The sequence below is a fragment of the Lithobates pipiens genome, unplaced genomic scaffold, assembly GCF_037356315.1.
Source record: "Lithobates pipiens isolate NorthernLeopardFrog02 unplaced genomic scaffold, aLitPip1_a1.2 Scaffold_16, whole genome shotgun sequence".
In the NCBI taxonomy this organism is placed as follows: Eukaryota; Metazoa; Chordata; class Amphibia; order Anura; family Ranidae; genus Lithobates; species Lithobates pipiens.
In genome coordinates, this window is record NW_027507748.1 from 611,079,492 (window position 1) to 611,097,068 (window position 17,577).

At 43.2% G+C, this 17,577-nt stretch overlaps 1 protein-coding gene across 1 annotated transcript in view; it reads right to left on the reverse strand.

Moving 5' to 3' along the window:
* Positions 1-17,337, reverse strand: part of ATP8A2 (ATPase phospholipid transporting 8A2) — a 1,022,388-nt gene extending 1,005,051 nt beyond the window's left edge. The window contains exon 1 of the mRNA XM_077484049.1: positions 17,173-17,337. Coding sequence (XP_077340175.1) covers positions 17,173-17,215 — 43 coding nt within the window. The 5' untranslated portion in view covers positions 17,216-17,337. The remainder of the gene's footprint in view (positions 1-17,172) is intronic.
* Positions 17,338-17,577: the final 240 nt, after the last annotated feature.

A 17,577-nucleotide genomic window follows, 5' to 3' on the forward strand; every position in this document is an offset into this window, starting at 1 on the left:
TTTAAAGTCTTTAAAGAGGGATTCCGCCCAAAAAAAAAAAATTAAAAGCCAGCAGCTATAAATACTACAGCTGCTGACTTTTAATAAATGGACACTCACCTGTCCCGGGTTCCAGCGATGCCGGCAGCCGAGGCTGATCGACCGCTCGGGCCTCGGCTGCTGCCGCCGCCAATCGAGGTGAGGGAATCAGGAAGTAAAGCGAATCGGCTTCACTTCCCGGTTCCCTACTGCGCATGCGCGAGCTGCGCCGCGCAATAGGAAATCTCCACGCTGTCACTGGGACCCGCGTGTGTCCCAGCAGACAGCGCTGCAGGGCAGGAAATGGCGTAGACTCCCGTGAGAGTCTATGCCCGGAAGTGGGTGAAAATACCTGTCTTTGACAGGTATCTCCACCCCCCTCCCCCCTGAAAGGTGTCAATTGTGACACCGGAGGGGGGGGTTCCGATCAGCGGAGGTTCCACTTTAGGGTGGAATCCCGCTTTAAATTCTAAGCATTTGCACAACCTGCTGGCCACTCCCAGTTTGTGCACTCATGCTATCGACAAAGGTGCACATCTCTTCCCTATGATGTAGCCAAAAGTTGTACAATGTTACACATGCAGCTAAAACCAGACAGGAGCTGCTGTCAGTAGCTGTTTGCTATGGTGATGTAGGTGTATTCATTATGCAATGCCCACTGTAAACGATCAAGCTGTATGTGCTGTGCCTACATGTCAGTAGACATGTGCGATTCGTTTCATTACAAATTGAAAATATGACAAAATGTGTGTGATTCAGAGATTTGGATGTATCCGAATTTCTGAATCACAATAGTAATGAATTTCAACTAATCTGAAAATAAATTATAATGAAAACAACAAATTCATTCATATTCTGTTGTTTCATTCGGATGACATGATGCAATAGTTTGGGCCTTTTGTTAATGTTTAAAGCTTACAAAACAACATAACGAATGATAAAAATTGATTCGGATTCATTTATATTTATTCTAGTGAGCGTAGGATGAATATTCTAATACGGTTCCATTTGTATTCGGGTTGAACTTTATTATATTATTATTTTATTTATTATATTTACTTTATTCGGATGAGAGCAGCACGGTAGGTAGTCTTTGACTCTTGGATAATCAGCCAGTTCTTTTTGCATTAACATTTTAAATTATTATAAACAATGCACTATATATGAAGTGGAAACATAATGCAATAAATACAGTAAGGTATAAAAGTGAAATAGAATGATTCCTACTTATTGTGTTTGGGTTGGATGGAGGTAGATCCATCAGAATCTCTGAATCTGAATCATAAAATTAATTTCTTTCCATCTGTTTCTTTCGGATGCATGCGCCTCCAAGCGATATTGTCTAATCAGCTCATTCCATTTCTCTTTATGGGTTGCACTAGCAGGGTTGATTCAAACTGCAAATGAATATAGCTAATCTTCCGAAATAACAAAAGGATACCAGAACTTCCAAAAATATGAAACAATTTGGAACAACTAATACATATTCTACTGTAATAACTGAAATGTTTTGAAAACAAATCTAACATAATGAATATGACAAAATTAAATGATTTACTTAAAGAGGAAGTAAACCCTGATGGGTTTACTTCCTCTTTTTTTCCCTGCAAAGGTAAAGCATAATGGACTACTATGCATCGCATAGTAGCTCATTATGTGTCACTTACCTGACACAGGAGCCAGCGAAGTCGCCGCTGATCCCTGTAGTCCGCCGCGTCCATCTTGCTGGTGGCGTCTCGCAGCTCCGACCAATGACAGCGGCGAAGCCGCGATGACGTCACTCCCGCGCATGCGCACGGGAGTCGCGCCTCGCAGCTCCGCCGCTGTCATACGGCGAGGCCGCGATGACGTCACTCCCGCGCATGCGCACGGGAGTCGACAAATTTGGCAAATCCATTCTTGGACTTGCCGCATTTAGTGCGCATGCGCGCCGCTGTCTACGGCGCATGCGCCGTAGACAGCGGTGCCCATTTTCGGGCAAATATCTCCTAAACCATATAGGTTTAGGAGATATTTCTTGGACCTACAGGTAAGCCTTAATCTAGGCTTACCTATAGGTCCAAGTTGTTTGGAAGGGTTTACTTCCCTTTTAAAGCGGAGGTCTACCCTAAAGTGGACCTTCCGCTCATCGGAACCCTCCCCCCCTCCAGGCGCCACAATTGGCACCTTTCAGGGGGGAGGGGGGTGCAGATACCTGTACAGTACAGGTATCTGCACCCACTTCCGGGATAGCTCTCTGCGGAAAGGGGCGTAGATTACGCCCCTTTCCGCAAGTGCCCGCCCCTTTCCGCAAGTGCCCCGCTGCCTGCTGGGAAACACACAGATCCCAGAGGCAGCGGGGACCGTCCTTATTGCACAGCGCGACTCGCGCATGCGCAGTAGGGAACCGGGAAATGAAGCCGAAAGGCTCCATTTCCTGATTCCCATACCCAAGATGGCGGCGGCAGCACTCGAGAGACGATCTAGAGATCGGCTTCGGGAGCCGACATCGCGGGCACGCTGGACAGGTAAGTGCCACTGTTTTAAAAGTCAGCAGCTGCAGTATTTGTAGCTGCTGGCTTTTAAAAAAAAAAAAAAAAAAACGCGGAGTCCTGGTGGACTCCCGCTTTAATAAATGTAACTGAAACAAATGTTTCAGCCATGCACATCTCTACATGTCAGGCTAATGTCCACCCCTGAAAATCACATCCTTGTTGTCGGGTGACAATGCTGCTCTTTCTTAACCACTTTCCAACCGCCTACCATATATATACTCCAAAATGTAGCGCTATGAAGTGATTATACTGAAAAACCAAGAAGTAAATTCTTAGTGGATATAAACAACCTGTGTTAAAAAAAGAAAAAGCAAAAGGGACGTTTTGAACTTATTACAAGATGAGTGTAAACAAACAAACAAACAAAAAACAACAAAGTGCAGGGATTAGTGCAATATAACAGTGACAGTGCCTAGATAGTATGGTAACAGTGGGGTCACATAACGTGAATCCTATATGGGCAAACTATTATCAGTTCAACAGTGTACACAGTTTATCAGTCTAAGCATTAGTCTCCTCATATCAACCAGGGCAATATGGACACCAACAACAGCAGCAATCTATTTGTCTGTAGCAATCTTTGCAGCACTCTATGAATGTAAGATGGGTACTCTTACCAGAGCCGTTGGACCCACATGCCCTATGACAGTGGGTCAAAAGAGCTTGTAATCCCGGAAGGATGTACCCCGACTTCCAGTGGGCTGAGTCGTGATGTGGAATCCTCCTATGGGTGTCCTTAGTCCCAGATGGAGATCCGTAAGGCCAAAGCTTGCCGATCGGTGTTATACACACCTTTGAAAGTGGTGATATCCAGAGGGCCCAATGCGTTCAAATTTCAAAAAAAGGGGGCTCGTAGGGGTGGCATATAACAGGAAAAAGAAAAAAGGGAGAGAGCTCCGGATAGTGTAGGTCAAATAAACCGGTTGGTTTTATTAAAAATATACATATTGTACAAAAATAAAAAGTGATCACAAAAACGAATTATATAAAAAACAGCAATATGGGGTGCAAGTAATATGGGGTGCATATAAGGAAACTCATGCTTAGACTGATGAACTGTGTACACTGTTGAACTGATAATAGTTTGCCCATATAGGTTTCACGTTATGTGACCCCACTGTTGCCATACTATCTAGGCACTGTCACTGTTATATTGCACTAATCCCTGCACTTTGTTGTTTTTTTTTGTTTGTTTACACTCATCTTGTAATAAGTTCAAAACATCCCTTTTGCTTTTTCTTTTTTTAACACAGGTTGTTTATATCCACTAAGAATTTACTTCTTGGTTTTTCAGTATAATCACTTGATAGCGCTACATTTTTGTTTATACATGTATTTTAACTTAGTTTATTTGAATGTTAGCAGCTAGTTTTGTTTAAAGCGACTCGCGCATGCGCAGTAGGGAACCGGGCAGTGAAGCCGCGATGCTTCACTTCCCGATTCCCTGACAGAGGATGGCGGCGGGGGCAGCAGCGAGACGAGCGATCGCTCGTCATCTGCCGCCGACATCGCTGGAACCTGGGACAGGTAAGCGTGATTTTATTAAAAGTCAGCAGCTGCAATATTAGTAGCTGCTGGCTTTTAATATTTTTTTTTTAGGTGCAGAACCGCTTTAAGCAAGCACAGTGTTTTGCTTTTTCTTTTCATACATATACTCCGGCAAGGTGGCTCTATTGCGCAAAATCATGTATCTGTATGTGATTTTGTCAATAGCCACTGGGAGAGCCAATCAGCAGGCCCAGCAAACATGATGTCCGCCGGCCACCTGTGATCGCTCCCCACAGAAACAGAATGGCGGTCTGCTGATGTAAACAAGCAGACCGCCGCCGTGCTGTCAGGCATGGACACTCTGATCTAGTGTTTCTGCGAATCAGGAACATAGATCAGAGTGTCTGTGCAGTGAACCTACCCCCCCCCCCCCCCACACACACAGCTAGAAACACACTGAGGGAACACAGTTAACTCCTTCCCTGCCAATGTCATTTATATAGTGTTTTAGCACTGATCACTGTAATACGGTCACTGGTTCCCAAAAAAGTGTCAAAAGTGTCAAAAGTGTCAGCTAGGCATCCAATCTGTTCCGCCGCAATGTCGCAGTCCTGCTAAAAATTGCTGATCACTGCCATTACAAGCAAAAAATAAATAAAAATGCCATAAATATATTCCCTATTTTGTAAACGCTATAACATTTGCGCAAACCAATCAATATACGCTTATTGGGATTTTTTTACCAAAAATATGTAGCCGAATACATATTGGCCTAAATTGATGAAGAAATTTGATTTTTACATTTGTTTATTGGATGTTTTATAGCAGAAACTAAAAAAACATATTTTTTTCTCAAAATTGTCATTCTTTTTTGTTTATAGCTCAAAAAAATAAAAATGTTATTTAATTTTTTTATAAAAAATAAAAAAGAGGTGATCAAATACCACCAAAAGAAAGATCTATTTGTGGGAAAAACAAAGTCATCAGTTTTATTATGGTACAGTGTCGCACGGCCACGCAATTGTCAGTTAAAATGGCCTGGTCATTAAGGGAGTAAACCCTTCCAGGGCTGAAGTGGTTAAGGAACAACTCAGGAAATGGGGCCACCAAAGGAATACCTCCCAAATTTCTGAGATGAGAAAAAGGGATCCTTTTGGCACAAATTTTTTAGGAACAGGACACACACCTACCACACCCCAGTTACCCGAAGCATGAAGAATTCATAGGCTAAAAATTATTTGTTAAACCAGCCATTTTTCATCTGGGTGCCATAACATCCTGGGGTGCCTTCTGGGTTCTTTAGGGGTGCCTTGAAAAAATGCCTAAAAAATGCTACAAATTGCCCAAAAATTGTCCACAAGCCAGCATGTGAATCAAGCCTGCCTTTTTCTTATACAAAACCACAGGTTTATATTGTGAAGAATTAAACCAGCTGCCAGAGTCCTAGCAACCAATGACATCATCATTTGATCAGAAGCATGTTGGGTGCTCCTTGTTTGTCCCTCGACTGCCCTTCTCTGTCAGCACTGGGGTCACGTGAGCTATGTGAAGGAGAGAAACTGAAGGGGATGAGAAATGCTGGAATACTAATCAGTACTAGTGCGCAGAGGTGCATTTGCTTTGTAAGCCCTTGTACACACAGTCGGACATTCAGACGGAAAATATCCGATCGGACCGTGTTGTCGGATAATCCGACTGTGTGTGGGCTCCATGAGACTGTTTCCGTCGGAATATCCGACGGACAAAGTTTTAGAGCTGGGATATAAAACTTTCCAACAACATGATCGGATCGGACTTTGTCCAATTGTGTGTAGAGAATTCCGATCGGACAAAGTGGCACGCATGCTCAGATCAAATTCCTAGACCAAAGCTATTGGCTACTAGCCTGAACGTAGTCCCATCGTAACAAAATAAAGTCATCACGTTACATACGTATTTTCCGACAACTTTGTCCGACCTTGTGTATGCAACACAAGTTTCGGACAAAATCCATCGGACAAAATCTGACGGATTTTGTTGCCGGAATCTCCGACCGTGTGTACAAGGGCTAAGAATGAATTTCTTCTAACATTGGGTGTCTTATGTGTGTGTGTGGATGTTGCTGCATTATGTAAAACTATTAGTTTAGTTTTTTACATTTTACAATGGGTTGCATTGAGATTGTGTATAATTTTAAAGGGTGCCATGACTGAAAAAGTTTGAGAAACTCACCTGTTTTTTTTTTTTTTTTATCAATATATCAAATAGTGCCGCTCAACATAGCCATATTCACAAAACATTCAAAGAAAAGATCGATTTGTGTACAAAACAAATTTTCACTGTGTATGAAAACAAATGAATATTCAAAACAATGTTGAAAAATATTTGCGAAGTGTCAATGTATAAAAATAATACCATATACAGTGCCTTGAAAAAGTATTCATACCCCTTGAAATTGCCCACATTTTGTCACATTACAACCAAAAACGTAATTGTATTTTAGAGGTTGTCTTTTGAAACTAGACATATGAGTGTTGCCGGCATTGCTGCAGAGGTTGAAGAGGTGGGGGGTCAGCCTGGCAGTGCTCAGACCACACGCCGCACACTGAATCAAATTGTTCTGCATGGCTGTCGTCCCAGAAGGAAGCCTCTTCTAAAGATGATGCACAAGAAAGCCCGCAAACAGTTTGCTGAAGACAAGCAGACTAAGGACATGGATTACTGGAACCATGTCCTGTGGTTTGATGAGACCAAGATAAACTTATTTGGTTCAGATGGTGTCGAGCGTGTGGTGTTAACCAGGTGAGGAGTACAAAGACAAGTGTGTCTTGCCTACAGTCAAGCATGGTGGTGGGAGTGTCATGGTCTGGGGCTGCATGAGTGCTGCCAGCACTGGGGAGCTACAGTTCATTGAGGGAACTATGAATGCCAATATGTTCTGTGACATACTGAAGCAGGGCATGATCCTCTCCCTTCAGAGACTGGGCTGCAGGGCAGTATTCCAACATGATAATGACCCCAAACACACCTCCAAGAAGACCACTGCCATGCTAAGGCTCCATGCACACTGAAGCTCAAAAAAGCTTTTTCTGGACGCCAGATTGCTGGCAGAAAATGCTGGTTGAAAAACTTGCTTTTAACAGCGTTTTGTACTAGCGTTTATGAGTGTTTATTAGCGTTAGCGTTTATGGGCGTTTTCAATAAAAATACACAGAGGGCACTCCAAAAATCCCACAGTGCATTCCAAACTCCCACAATGCATTGAAAAAATAGAATGCCAAACACTAATTAATGCGTGTTAATGAGCGTTTATGAGCGTTTATCGGCGTTTGTCGTCATTTGGCGGTGAAAAACAGCACTTTGAATGCAAATTTCTGGCATTCAGAAAAAAGCCAATAAACTCCACTGCTCATTAAAGCTAAAAAACGTCCATGTGTGCATGGACACATAGCCTAACATAGAGTGGAGTTTATGGGCTTTTATAAAAAATGCCCAAACTCCAATAAACTGCAGTTTATCAGCTCCAGTGTGCATGGAGCCTAAAGAAGCTGAGGGTAAAGGTGATGGACTGGCCAAGCATGTCTCCAGACTTAACCCCTATTGAGTATCTGTGGGGCACCATCAAATGGAAGATGGAGAAGTTCAAGGTCTCTAACATCCACCAGCTCCAGGATGTCGTCATGGAGGAGGGGAAGAGGACTCCAGTGGCAACTTGTGAAGCTCTGGTGAACTGCATGCCCAAGAGGGTTAAGGCAGTGATGAAAAATAATGGTGGCCACACAACATATTGACACTTTGGGCCCAATTTGGACATTTTCACTTTGTGTGTTGAGTTATTTTGAGGGGACAGCAAATTTACACTGTTATACAAGCTGTACACTCACTACTTTACATTGTAGCAAAGTGTCATTTCTTCAGTGTTGTCACATTAAAAGATAGGATAAAATATTTACAAAAATGTGACTGGTGTACTCACTTTTGTGAGATACTGTATATGCAGTCAGTCTAGTGTATATATATATATATATATATATATATATATATATATATACTGTATCCACACACGAGTGCCTAGAGTTCACCAATCATCCTTTGAAAAAAATTCTCACTTGGCAATGTATGACATTGTGTTAATATAATTTTGTAACAGTTGCTGTGCCGTTCCTGCTGTTGGCCTGCACATAAAGCAGCTGGCCTTGTAGGCACCAGAGATAATGAAAAATAAAATGATTACATTCCTACCGGCACAAACAGTGGGTTATAATTACAACAGTCTACTGTATTTGAAGACACATTTCTGAATCCACAGTACATTGTTACCAAACCTATTTCAAAAATAATTTTATATATAATAAGGTCTTATGCATGCAAATTATATGAATATAAAACTCCTAGTTTTGACATTGCATCTATGTTATAGCTGTCATTTTCCAAAACAAGCTTGAAAATTAAAGGCAGAAACATAAGGAGTAATGAGACATTATCACCTTGCTCAGGCAGGAAAAGTGATTGTGTCTTTGAGAAGACCCCATCCCCTCCACTCCACTTATTCCAGTGCTTTCTTATAGCCCCCGTTTCTGCTTACCTCAACTTTGAGTGCCTTGTGGGAGAACTGGGCACTCAAAGTCCTACAACAATGCACTATTAAAGTGGTTGTAAACCCTTACAACCAACTTTGACCTACAGGTAAGCCTAGATTAAGGCTTACCTGTAGGTCCAAGAAATATCTCCTAAACCTATACGGTTTAGGAGATATTTACCCGAAGACAATCACCGCTGTCTACGGCGCATGCGCGCGCGATATGCCGCGAGTGTCGGCTCCCGTGTGCATGCGCGGGAGTGACTTCATCGCGGCTCTGGCGAATCACAGCGCTGGAGCCGTGAGACCCGGAAGTCGCTCTGGGATCCATGGCAGCGGCGAAGAGGAAGACAGAGGACCACTTCGGGGGCTTCGTTCTCAGGTAAGTTATTCATAATGAGCTAGTATGCTATGCATACTAGCTCATTATGCCTTTGCCTTACAGGGTTTGATTTAAAAAAATAAATAAATTTGCCTTTACTTCCTCTTTAACTAATTGCTATTTGGTGACCTTCAGAGCAGTTCTAGTACATCATGGGAATGAGACCTAGGAATCTCCCTCTCCTCTGAGGAGTGGGAATCAGTGTGCACTCATACACAAAGGCTCTCCAAAAGTGGCCCCACGGGAATGCGGTTACAAGATCTATACACACCGCTACAGGACCCCATCACTCTCCACAAGTGTTAACCTACTGTCTCTAGCCTCTGTTGGAGGTGCAAACAGGAAGAGGGGGCATCTGGTGGTCATGCTCCAAAGTATTGCCCTTCTGGAAAAAAGTACAGTAAATTATTACCATGGTTATGACACTGATGCTTGAATTCCCGCTGGCACAGTATCTCCTACACCACTCATCTATTCCTAGGAACATCTACAATAAATCCCTGACAATGTTCATGACCACAGCAGCAAGGCACTGCATCCCCTGCCACTGGCGTACAGCTAAGGAGCCAACAAACTGATTTTATCTGCGTTCGTACACTGTGACTTTTCAATAAAATCAAGATTCTTTAAGAGCAACAACCAATGTGTGAATCATCCTTTCCTACATCATTCTACTCAGCCAGCGACTGTGGATTGAGCACTCGGGAACTCTGCCATCAATGTGTTGTATGGGTAGGAGCACTGATTTTTCTGTTTGCATCACAGAGCCAACAATACAGGAATGGTTCCAAAGAATAGATAGAACGAAAGAGATTAAAGAACTTATCAAGATTTCGCGATAACGACCGTCCAAATCCACTTCCACTTGGTAATGTTGGACTCACTTTAAAAAAAACCTCAACGTACTGAGACTTTTGCCCCTAGGTGATGGTCATTGGCATGCACCTTGGGCCCATATGGACCTTTATGGTTTAAGACCTCCTACTCGGTTTCCCTACTGCAAGGGGTGGGAGAATGAATGAATTTATGGGGTCAATTTCACAAAGCTTTACCACATGAGATAAGGGTATCAGGTTCTCCATTTGCATAAATTATCACATGCGGTAAATAAAGTTCAATTCACAAAAAAAAAGAAAATAACGATTATGCAGTATTTACCAAAAACAAAATGTGTTGGTAAGACCCCTTTCACACCAATGAAGTTTTGCAGGCGCTATAGCGTTAGAAATAGCGCCTGCAATCTGCCCTAAAACTGCTGCACCATTGTCTGTAGTGTGAAAGCCTGAGGGACGTCAGGAAAAGTCCTGGCAGCAGCTCCAAATGTGGCAGCGCTGTAATACCGCCGGCAAAACGCCGCTATTGCAGCATATTGCTGGGGTTTTAACCCTTTCTCGGCCGCTAGTGGGGGGTAAAAGCGTCCTGGTAGAAATGTGCCGCAAATCCAACGGCAAAATTTTTTAGCGGCGTTTTAACCGCCGACGCTATGGGCGGCGTGGTGTGAAAGGGGTCTAAATATTGCATAAAAAGCTCTTACCGTATATACTCGAGTATAGGCCGACCCGAATATAAGCCGAGGCCCCCAATTTACCCCCAAAAAAACTGGCAAACTTATTGACTCGTGTATAAGCCGAGGGTGAGACATGCCTGTCCATCCCTGTGTGTCCGTCCATCCCTGTGTGTCCGTCCATCCCTGTGTGTCCGTCCATCCCTGTGTGTCCGTCCATCCATCCCTGTGTGTGTGTGTGTCCATCCATCCATCCATCCCTGTGTGTGTGTGTCTCCATCCATCCATCCCTGTGTGTGTCTCCATCCATCCATCCATCCATCCCTGTGTGTGTGTGTCTCCATCCATCCATCCATCCCTGTGTGTGTGTGTCTCCATCCATCCATCCATCCCTGTGTGTGTGTGTATCCATCCATCCCTGTGTGTGTGTGTCTCCATCCATCCATCCATCCGTGTGTGTGTGTCTCCATCCGTGTGTGTGTGTGTGTGTGTGTGTGTGTGTGTGTGTGTGTGTATTGTCAGGGCTGGGCTCAGTATATATAATTTCACCCTCAGAGTATTATTTATTTTTATTTCCTAGAAGGTTTCATCATTCAGTTGTTGCCTGTGGCATTCTTATTCAAGTCTTCTGTAAATTAAAGACAATAAAATGTGTTTTCTGACATAGTTATGATGTTTCATATAAAGATATGAGGCTCAGACCTTCCCACTAAATCTTCGCAAATAAAAGTACAAGGGTGTATTTTCTACAGTGAGATGACCTGTGACTGCACAATGTTCCAGTGATTAAAAGCAACTTCTGCAGAGGACTCAGAGAACCTTTGATGAGAACAAATAGCAATCAGAAAAGCAGCTGGAAGAAAATCTTGAGGTTACTCTAAGTGAAGACATAAGAGTTTTAACAAAAGGTGTGTACAAGCACAAATAAAGCACTTACAAAGCATCAACACTTGGCTGGAAAAAAAAAACTTTTAAATGAGCAACTAGCTATGGGAATGGAGTGTGTCCAGCCTACCTGTGTCCCGAGCCTTTGTCCCGAGCCTCCGTCCCGTGTCGTGCCTTGCCTTCGTCCCGTCCCGTCCCGTCCCGTGCCGTGCCTTGCCTTGCCTCCGTCCCGTGCCCTCTTCGTCGGCGGCCATTGTAAAATTCAAAAGCCGCGCCTCCTCCTTCGCCTGTGATAGGCGGAACACTGAATTTCCCAGCAGCCTGTGTTCCGCCTATCACGGACGTCGTATCATCCTCGTCCGTAGTACGAGGATGAGACGATGCCCGTGATAGGCGGAACACAGGCTGCTGGGAAATTCAGTGTTCCGCCTATCACAGGCGAAGGCGGAGCCGGAGGCGCGGCTTTTGAATCATAGAATGGCCGCTGTCTGTCTGCTCGACACGCTGATCGAGCGGGCAGACAGCGATGACTCGAGTATAAGCCGAGGGGGGCACTTTCAGCCTCAAAAAAGAGGCTGAAAATCTCGGCTTATACTCGAGTATATACGGTAAGTCCAATTCACAAAAGGACCAAAGAGTAAAAAGCATGCGATAATTAACACAAGGGGTTTGCTGGCAGTATCACATGCGGTATTTGTCAAAAAACCGCCTGGGGGTCAGGGGACTGTTGCATAACTGTTGCATTATATAACCTTCAGGTACAACTTTCAGGGAACTTTTGAGGGTTAACATTGAAGTCTATGGCCCTCAAGTTGCATGAAAGTCGGACCAAAGTAGTACATGAACCATTGGAAAATATGGGAAATGGCTTGTCATGCTACTCTGATGTCCGAAGTTGCATGACAAATTGCAGAAGTGTGAATGGAGCCTAATTTAAGGGCAGGTGTATTGTGTCTCGCTGCATAACGCATAGCTGCTGGTGTAAATGAGCCATTACATTGTCCAATGCAGAAAAATTTGGGGTAGAAAGACAACGATAAAAACTTGACAGCAATTTGATATCTTCTGCATTCCACGCAAAATTATTAGAAAATAAATTTGTGACTAAAAACAGACAATAATCAGCCATGGGCACTCTCCCTCACAAATAAACAGTTTTAACAATACATGACCAGCAAGCAGACAATTGTGGCTATTTATGGGCAACAGTGACAATATCTGGGCAACAAAGAGCAAAAACCTTGTGACATAAATGGCCAACAAACAGAAAATCATGACAATATGTTGGCAACCAAAGGGCAATCTTGGCAATATGCAGGCATCAAAAGGACAATTGGGTCAAAACTTTGCCAACAAATATGCAATTGTGTGAATAAATGGACAATAGTGACAAGAAGCAAGAATAGCCACTAGAGTCCAGTATGCCTCCACACACTCCCCTTATCCATACACCTAGCACTGGCAGTGGTCTCCAGTGGCCAGAGGGAGGAGCTAGAGAGAGAAAAGTCCACATTTCCTATTGGCTCTCTCCTCCTTTGCAGCGTCAGTTCTTCAATAATTGTCTGGAAATGGGGGGAACACCCAGCAGCCCAGAGATCTAGTAAAAAAATTAGCAAAAGATTCCGGCAACACCAATGCTTCTTCTTGTATATCTTTATTGGAGCACTAACAGCAGTGCTACATCTGAAATACTAACGCGTTTCGGCCTAAGCCTTCCTCATAGCATACAAAGTTACATTAAGATTAAAACTTATATTGAGAACTTTACATTCCTCTAGCAAGTTGAGGCGGTACATCCTAATTAAAATCAATTAAGAATCAATTAAAAACGTGAGGTTGGTAGAACCAGAAGAAAAGGGGGAATGGAAAAAGGAGACATAAATGGTTGAATTAAAGGATTATTAACCACTCCAATACCAAACTCTGTTACTTTATAAACGAGTTAACATCCCTTCTGTTATTCATTCCAGGAAGTCGAATATTTAATTTATGAATCCACCACACCTCCCGCTGAAGCAGGATGCGGTGTGTGTCACCCCTTCTTATCAATCTTTTTACCTGTTCTAAACCACAAAAGGAAAAAGAATCCAGGTTTCCACCATGAACTGCTCTAATGTGATTGGAGACGTTTGAAATATTTTTTGCATTGCTATTAAAGTGGTTGTAAACCCTTACAAACCACTTTGACCTACAGGTAAGCCTAGATTAAGGCTTACCTGTAGGTCCAAGAAATATCTCCTAAACCTATACGGTTTAGGAGATATTTACCTGAAGACAGGCACCACTGTCTACGACGCATGCGCCATAGACAGCGGCACGCAGGCGCACTGGGTAAGCCGCAGATCGCGGCGATATGCCACGAGTGTCGGCTCCCGTGCGCATTTGCGGGAGTGACGTCATCTCTGCTCCAGCGAATCACAGTGCCGGAGCAGCGAGACCCACCAAGAAGATGGACACTCGGAACTACAGGGGACAGCGGTGACTTTGCTGGCTCCTGTGTCAGGTAAGTGACACATAATGGACTACTATGAGATGCATAGTAGTCCATTATGCTTTACCTTTGCAGGGAATGAAAGAGGTTGTAATGTTCCGACACCATAATACTCAGATTGTGGATAGTACATGCCATATACTGCATCTCGCAAGTACTGCATTCTGTAACACAATTGATTAGCAAGAGTCTCTAAGCCGACTATGAAGAGTCCCTAGCTCTGCTGCTCATTATTAGATTAAATTGTTGGGTACAATTTAAGGACCAACTGCTTTGGCTCCAATGTAATAAGGATGTTGCTGGTGGGTCTATTCACTGCATAAACTAAACAACATGGCACTTTAACCACTTTGCGACCAGCCACCGCAGTTGTACTGCAGCAGAATGGCACAGCTAGGTAAAACGAGGTTATTTTACAGTGCTTCGCTATGTGGCCACTAGGGGCGCACGCGCTGCTCGCCCCTGCAGCCGATGTGAGGGCCCGGCGGTCACATACAAAGTATGTACAGAGAACTGTCATCTCCCCTACACAGTCCCCTCCCCCCTTCAGTTAGAACACAAACTAGGGAACACAATTAACCCTTTGATCACCCCCTAGTGTTAACCCCTTCCCTGCCAGTGACATTTTTACAGTATTCAATGTATTTTTATAGCACTGATCGCTGTATAAATGCCAATGGTTCCAAAAATGTGTCAAAATTGTCCGATGTGTCTGCCGTAATGTCGCAGTCCCCACAAAAAATGTAGATCGCCACCATTAAAAAAAAAGAATAATAAAAATGCCATAAAATTATCCCCTATTTTGTAGACACTATAACTTCTGTGCAAACCAATCAATATACGCTTATTGCGATTTTTTTTATACCAAAAATATGTAGAAAAATACATATATCCACTGAGAGCCGGTAATACTTACATGTCAGGCGAATTGGATGCAGTGAAAACCGCATCCAATTCGTACATATGTAAACCTGGTCTCAAAGAAAATCACAAATATGAGTTGCTCCCTGAAAAGTAATAGAGGGGAAATCTTCCAATAGGGACACTAGTTCTGGTGACCTGGGAGACCCCAATGGATTTGGTAAATTTGCAGGCATTTCCTATCACTTCTTATTTTGACTATGGACAGGAAGTGAAGAGAAATCTCCCCAATGGAACACAGATGGCAACAAATTTGATAGGGGTTAGAACCCTCCCTTACTCTATCCACACAAAAAAAAAAAAAAAAAAAAAAAAAAAGGTTGTTAGTTTCCTATAGTTCTTCTTGAAGGTTCCATACTTATATAGGATCGTTGCATTACAGTAAAACCTTGGTTTGAGAGTAACCTGGTTTGATACTGTTTTGCAAGACAAGCAAACTTTTTTAATACATTTTGACTTGATATACAAGCGATGTCTTGCTATACAAGTAGCGTCATGTCACAATTGAGTATAAAAGAGGAGACAATTGAAGGTAGAACATTTTAGCAACATGTTGCTACACTTAGAGGCCCCTCTCTTCCCTTTTATACTCTGTAGCTCCTGCTGGATTTTGCTTCTAATCCCCTTGTGGGGGCTTCCTTTTTGTGGATGGACATTTTATGGTTACACAACCTATCACATCACTATAATCTTTTTATATGGACTATAAACTGAAGGACTTATGAATAAATGGTTGTGGAACGAATTATTTGAGTTTCCATTATTTCTTATGGGGGAATTTGCTTTGATATACAAGTACTTTGGATTACAAGCATGTTTTTGGAATGAATTATGCTCGCAATCCAAGGTTCTACTGTATATCTATATATATATATATCTATATATATATATATATATATGCGTGTGTGTGTGTGTGTGTGTGTGTATATATACATTTTTCTTGGTAAAATAGATCTTACTGAATGACATTTAGGCTTGGTTCACACTTGTGCAATGCAGGAGCTCTGCGAAAGCAAATCACTTTCGATTCTGGTGCGGACCAAAAAAAAGGGTCCTGTGTGAGTTTGGTCCGAATGCGAATCTGTATGGCTGAAATCGCATCGCACGGACATCGCATGTGATTTGCACTGCAGTGCGAATCACATGCGATCTCGCAGAGCGCACTAGTGTGAACCAGTGTCTTGTCGAATCCCCATCAGATAGTTTCTGACCTGTACTGCGCTTGCGCAGTACAGAGGTCAAGGAGACGCCGAAGGTCTTCGAAGATGAATGGCACCTGCGCACTGAGTCCAGGTTCAAGCCCCTCCATCCAAGTGGGCATAGAGTTAGAATAAAAAATTGCAGAGTGAAGCAAAAACTGCCCTCTTACTAAGTGCTATTTAACATCATCTACCGTATGTTCACTTGCACCTGGACTCAGGGAACAAGGTACTATTAAGTGCGCAGGCGCCGTTCATCTTCTGAGACTTTCGGCATCTCCTTGTCCTCCGTACTGCTCAAGCACTGTGCAGTACGGGGTGGACACTATCCAATGGGGGGGACAGTTCTCGGCAGAACACCGGCACTTAGTTGGATAAAGCACTGTGAGTTATAAAAAATTACAAGTCATAGAATAAACAGATTACACTTCTGTTTTATCTATCAAAAGACAGAGAATATCGGAAGGATATGCATTGATTAGAATGGGTACCAATGTGATTTTCATTGTCATGCGATTCAGTGCGACTCAAGTCAAGTCTCACTAGTGTGAACGGAGCCTAAAATTTGTGCCTTCTCACTGTATCATTATTTGCAGATAGTAGCCAACATACAGTAGGGGAATCATTAATAAATGACACATAAAAATGTGCGGTGTGCTAACACCCTGAAGCTAGAGGTAAGCACCATGTAATGGTATCTAATGAACTGAGTGCTCAGTGTGTTTAATACTATTATATAAATACACCGCCAATGATATGCAATCCCCCCAGCAGAGAAAGCTGCTGACTTGAACACATGTGCTGAATGGTGCAGCACAACAATGCTCTGAGCTGACAGCCCTGTACCTGGCTATGGCTGCACTGTCATGTGTTCCTCCTATACAATTACAGAACAGATGAGTCAGGGAACATTGACAGCTAGTGATCCTCCAGGCTAGAGTGACAGCTCTGTGCACCACCCCTACCAGGGTATGACAATGATCTGATGACATGACACCCAATGCACAGCCTTGGCTGCTTTCTACAAGGACAAGGAGCTTTATATTATAAACATCATTATACAGATAGAGGCAGATGGATGGAGATGCAGAAAAAAAAAACAATGCAGATGGAGTCATCATGCCATTATTCCACCTGGCACTCTCTCTCCTCCTCCGATCACTAACCCCCCCAATCTTAAAGAGACACTTACCCCCTGAGGAGTGGATCTTCTTTGATTTCCTCTGCAAGGACATTGTTTTTAAATAGGCTGCAGCACACCAGGAAATGTGGATGAGGATACAGTACACCTATCTGCAGAGAGCTGCTAATGCATCCCTCCCAGCCACACACTCACTGACAGCAGGGAGGGGGCACACACACACACAGGAAGTCACCCATGCTCCAGAGGGGGAGTGCAGCCAGCCTGGGCTTATAGGCTTACACTCACTGCACACAGGTATTAGCCTGCTAAATGCAAAGCACAGCAGAACAGGCCTTACGACTGCTCAGTATTGCTGGATGCATAAGGATGGATTTTACCCAGGGAGGATGCATAAGGATGGATTTTATCTAGGGAAGATTCATAATGGATTTTATCCAGAGAGGATGCATAAGG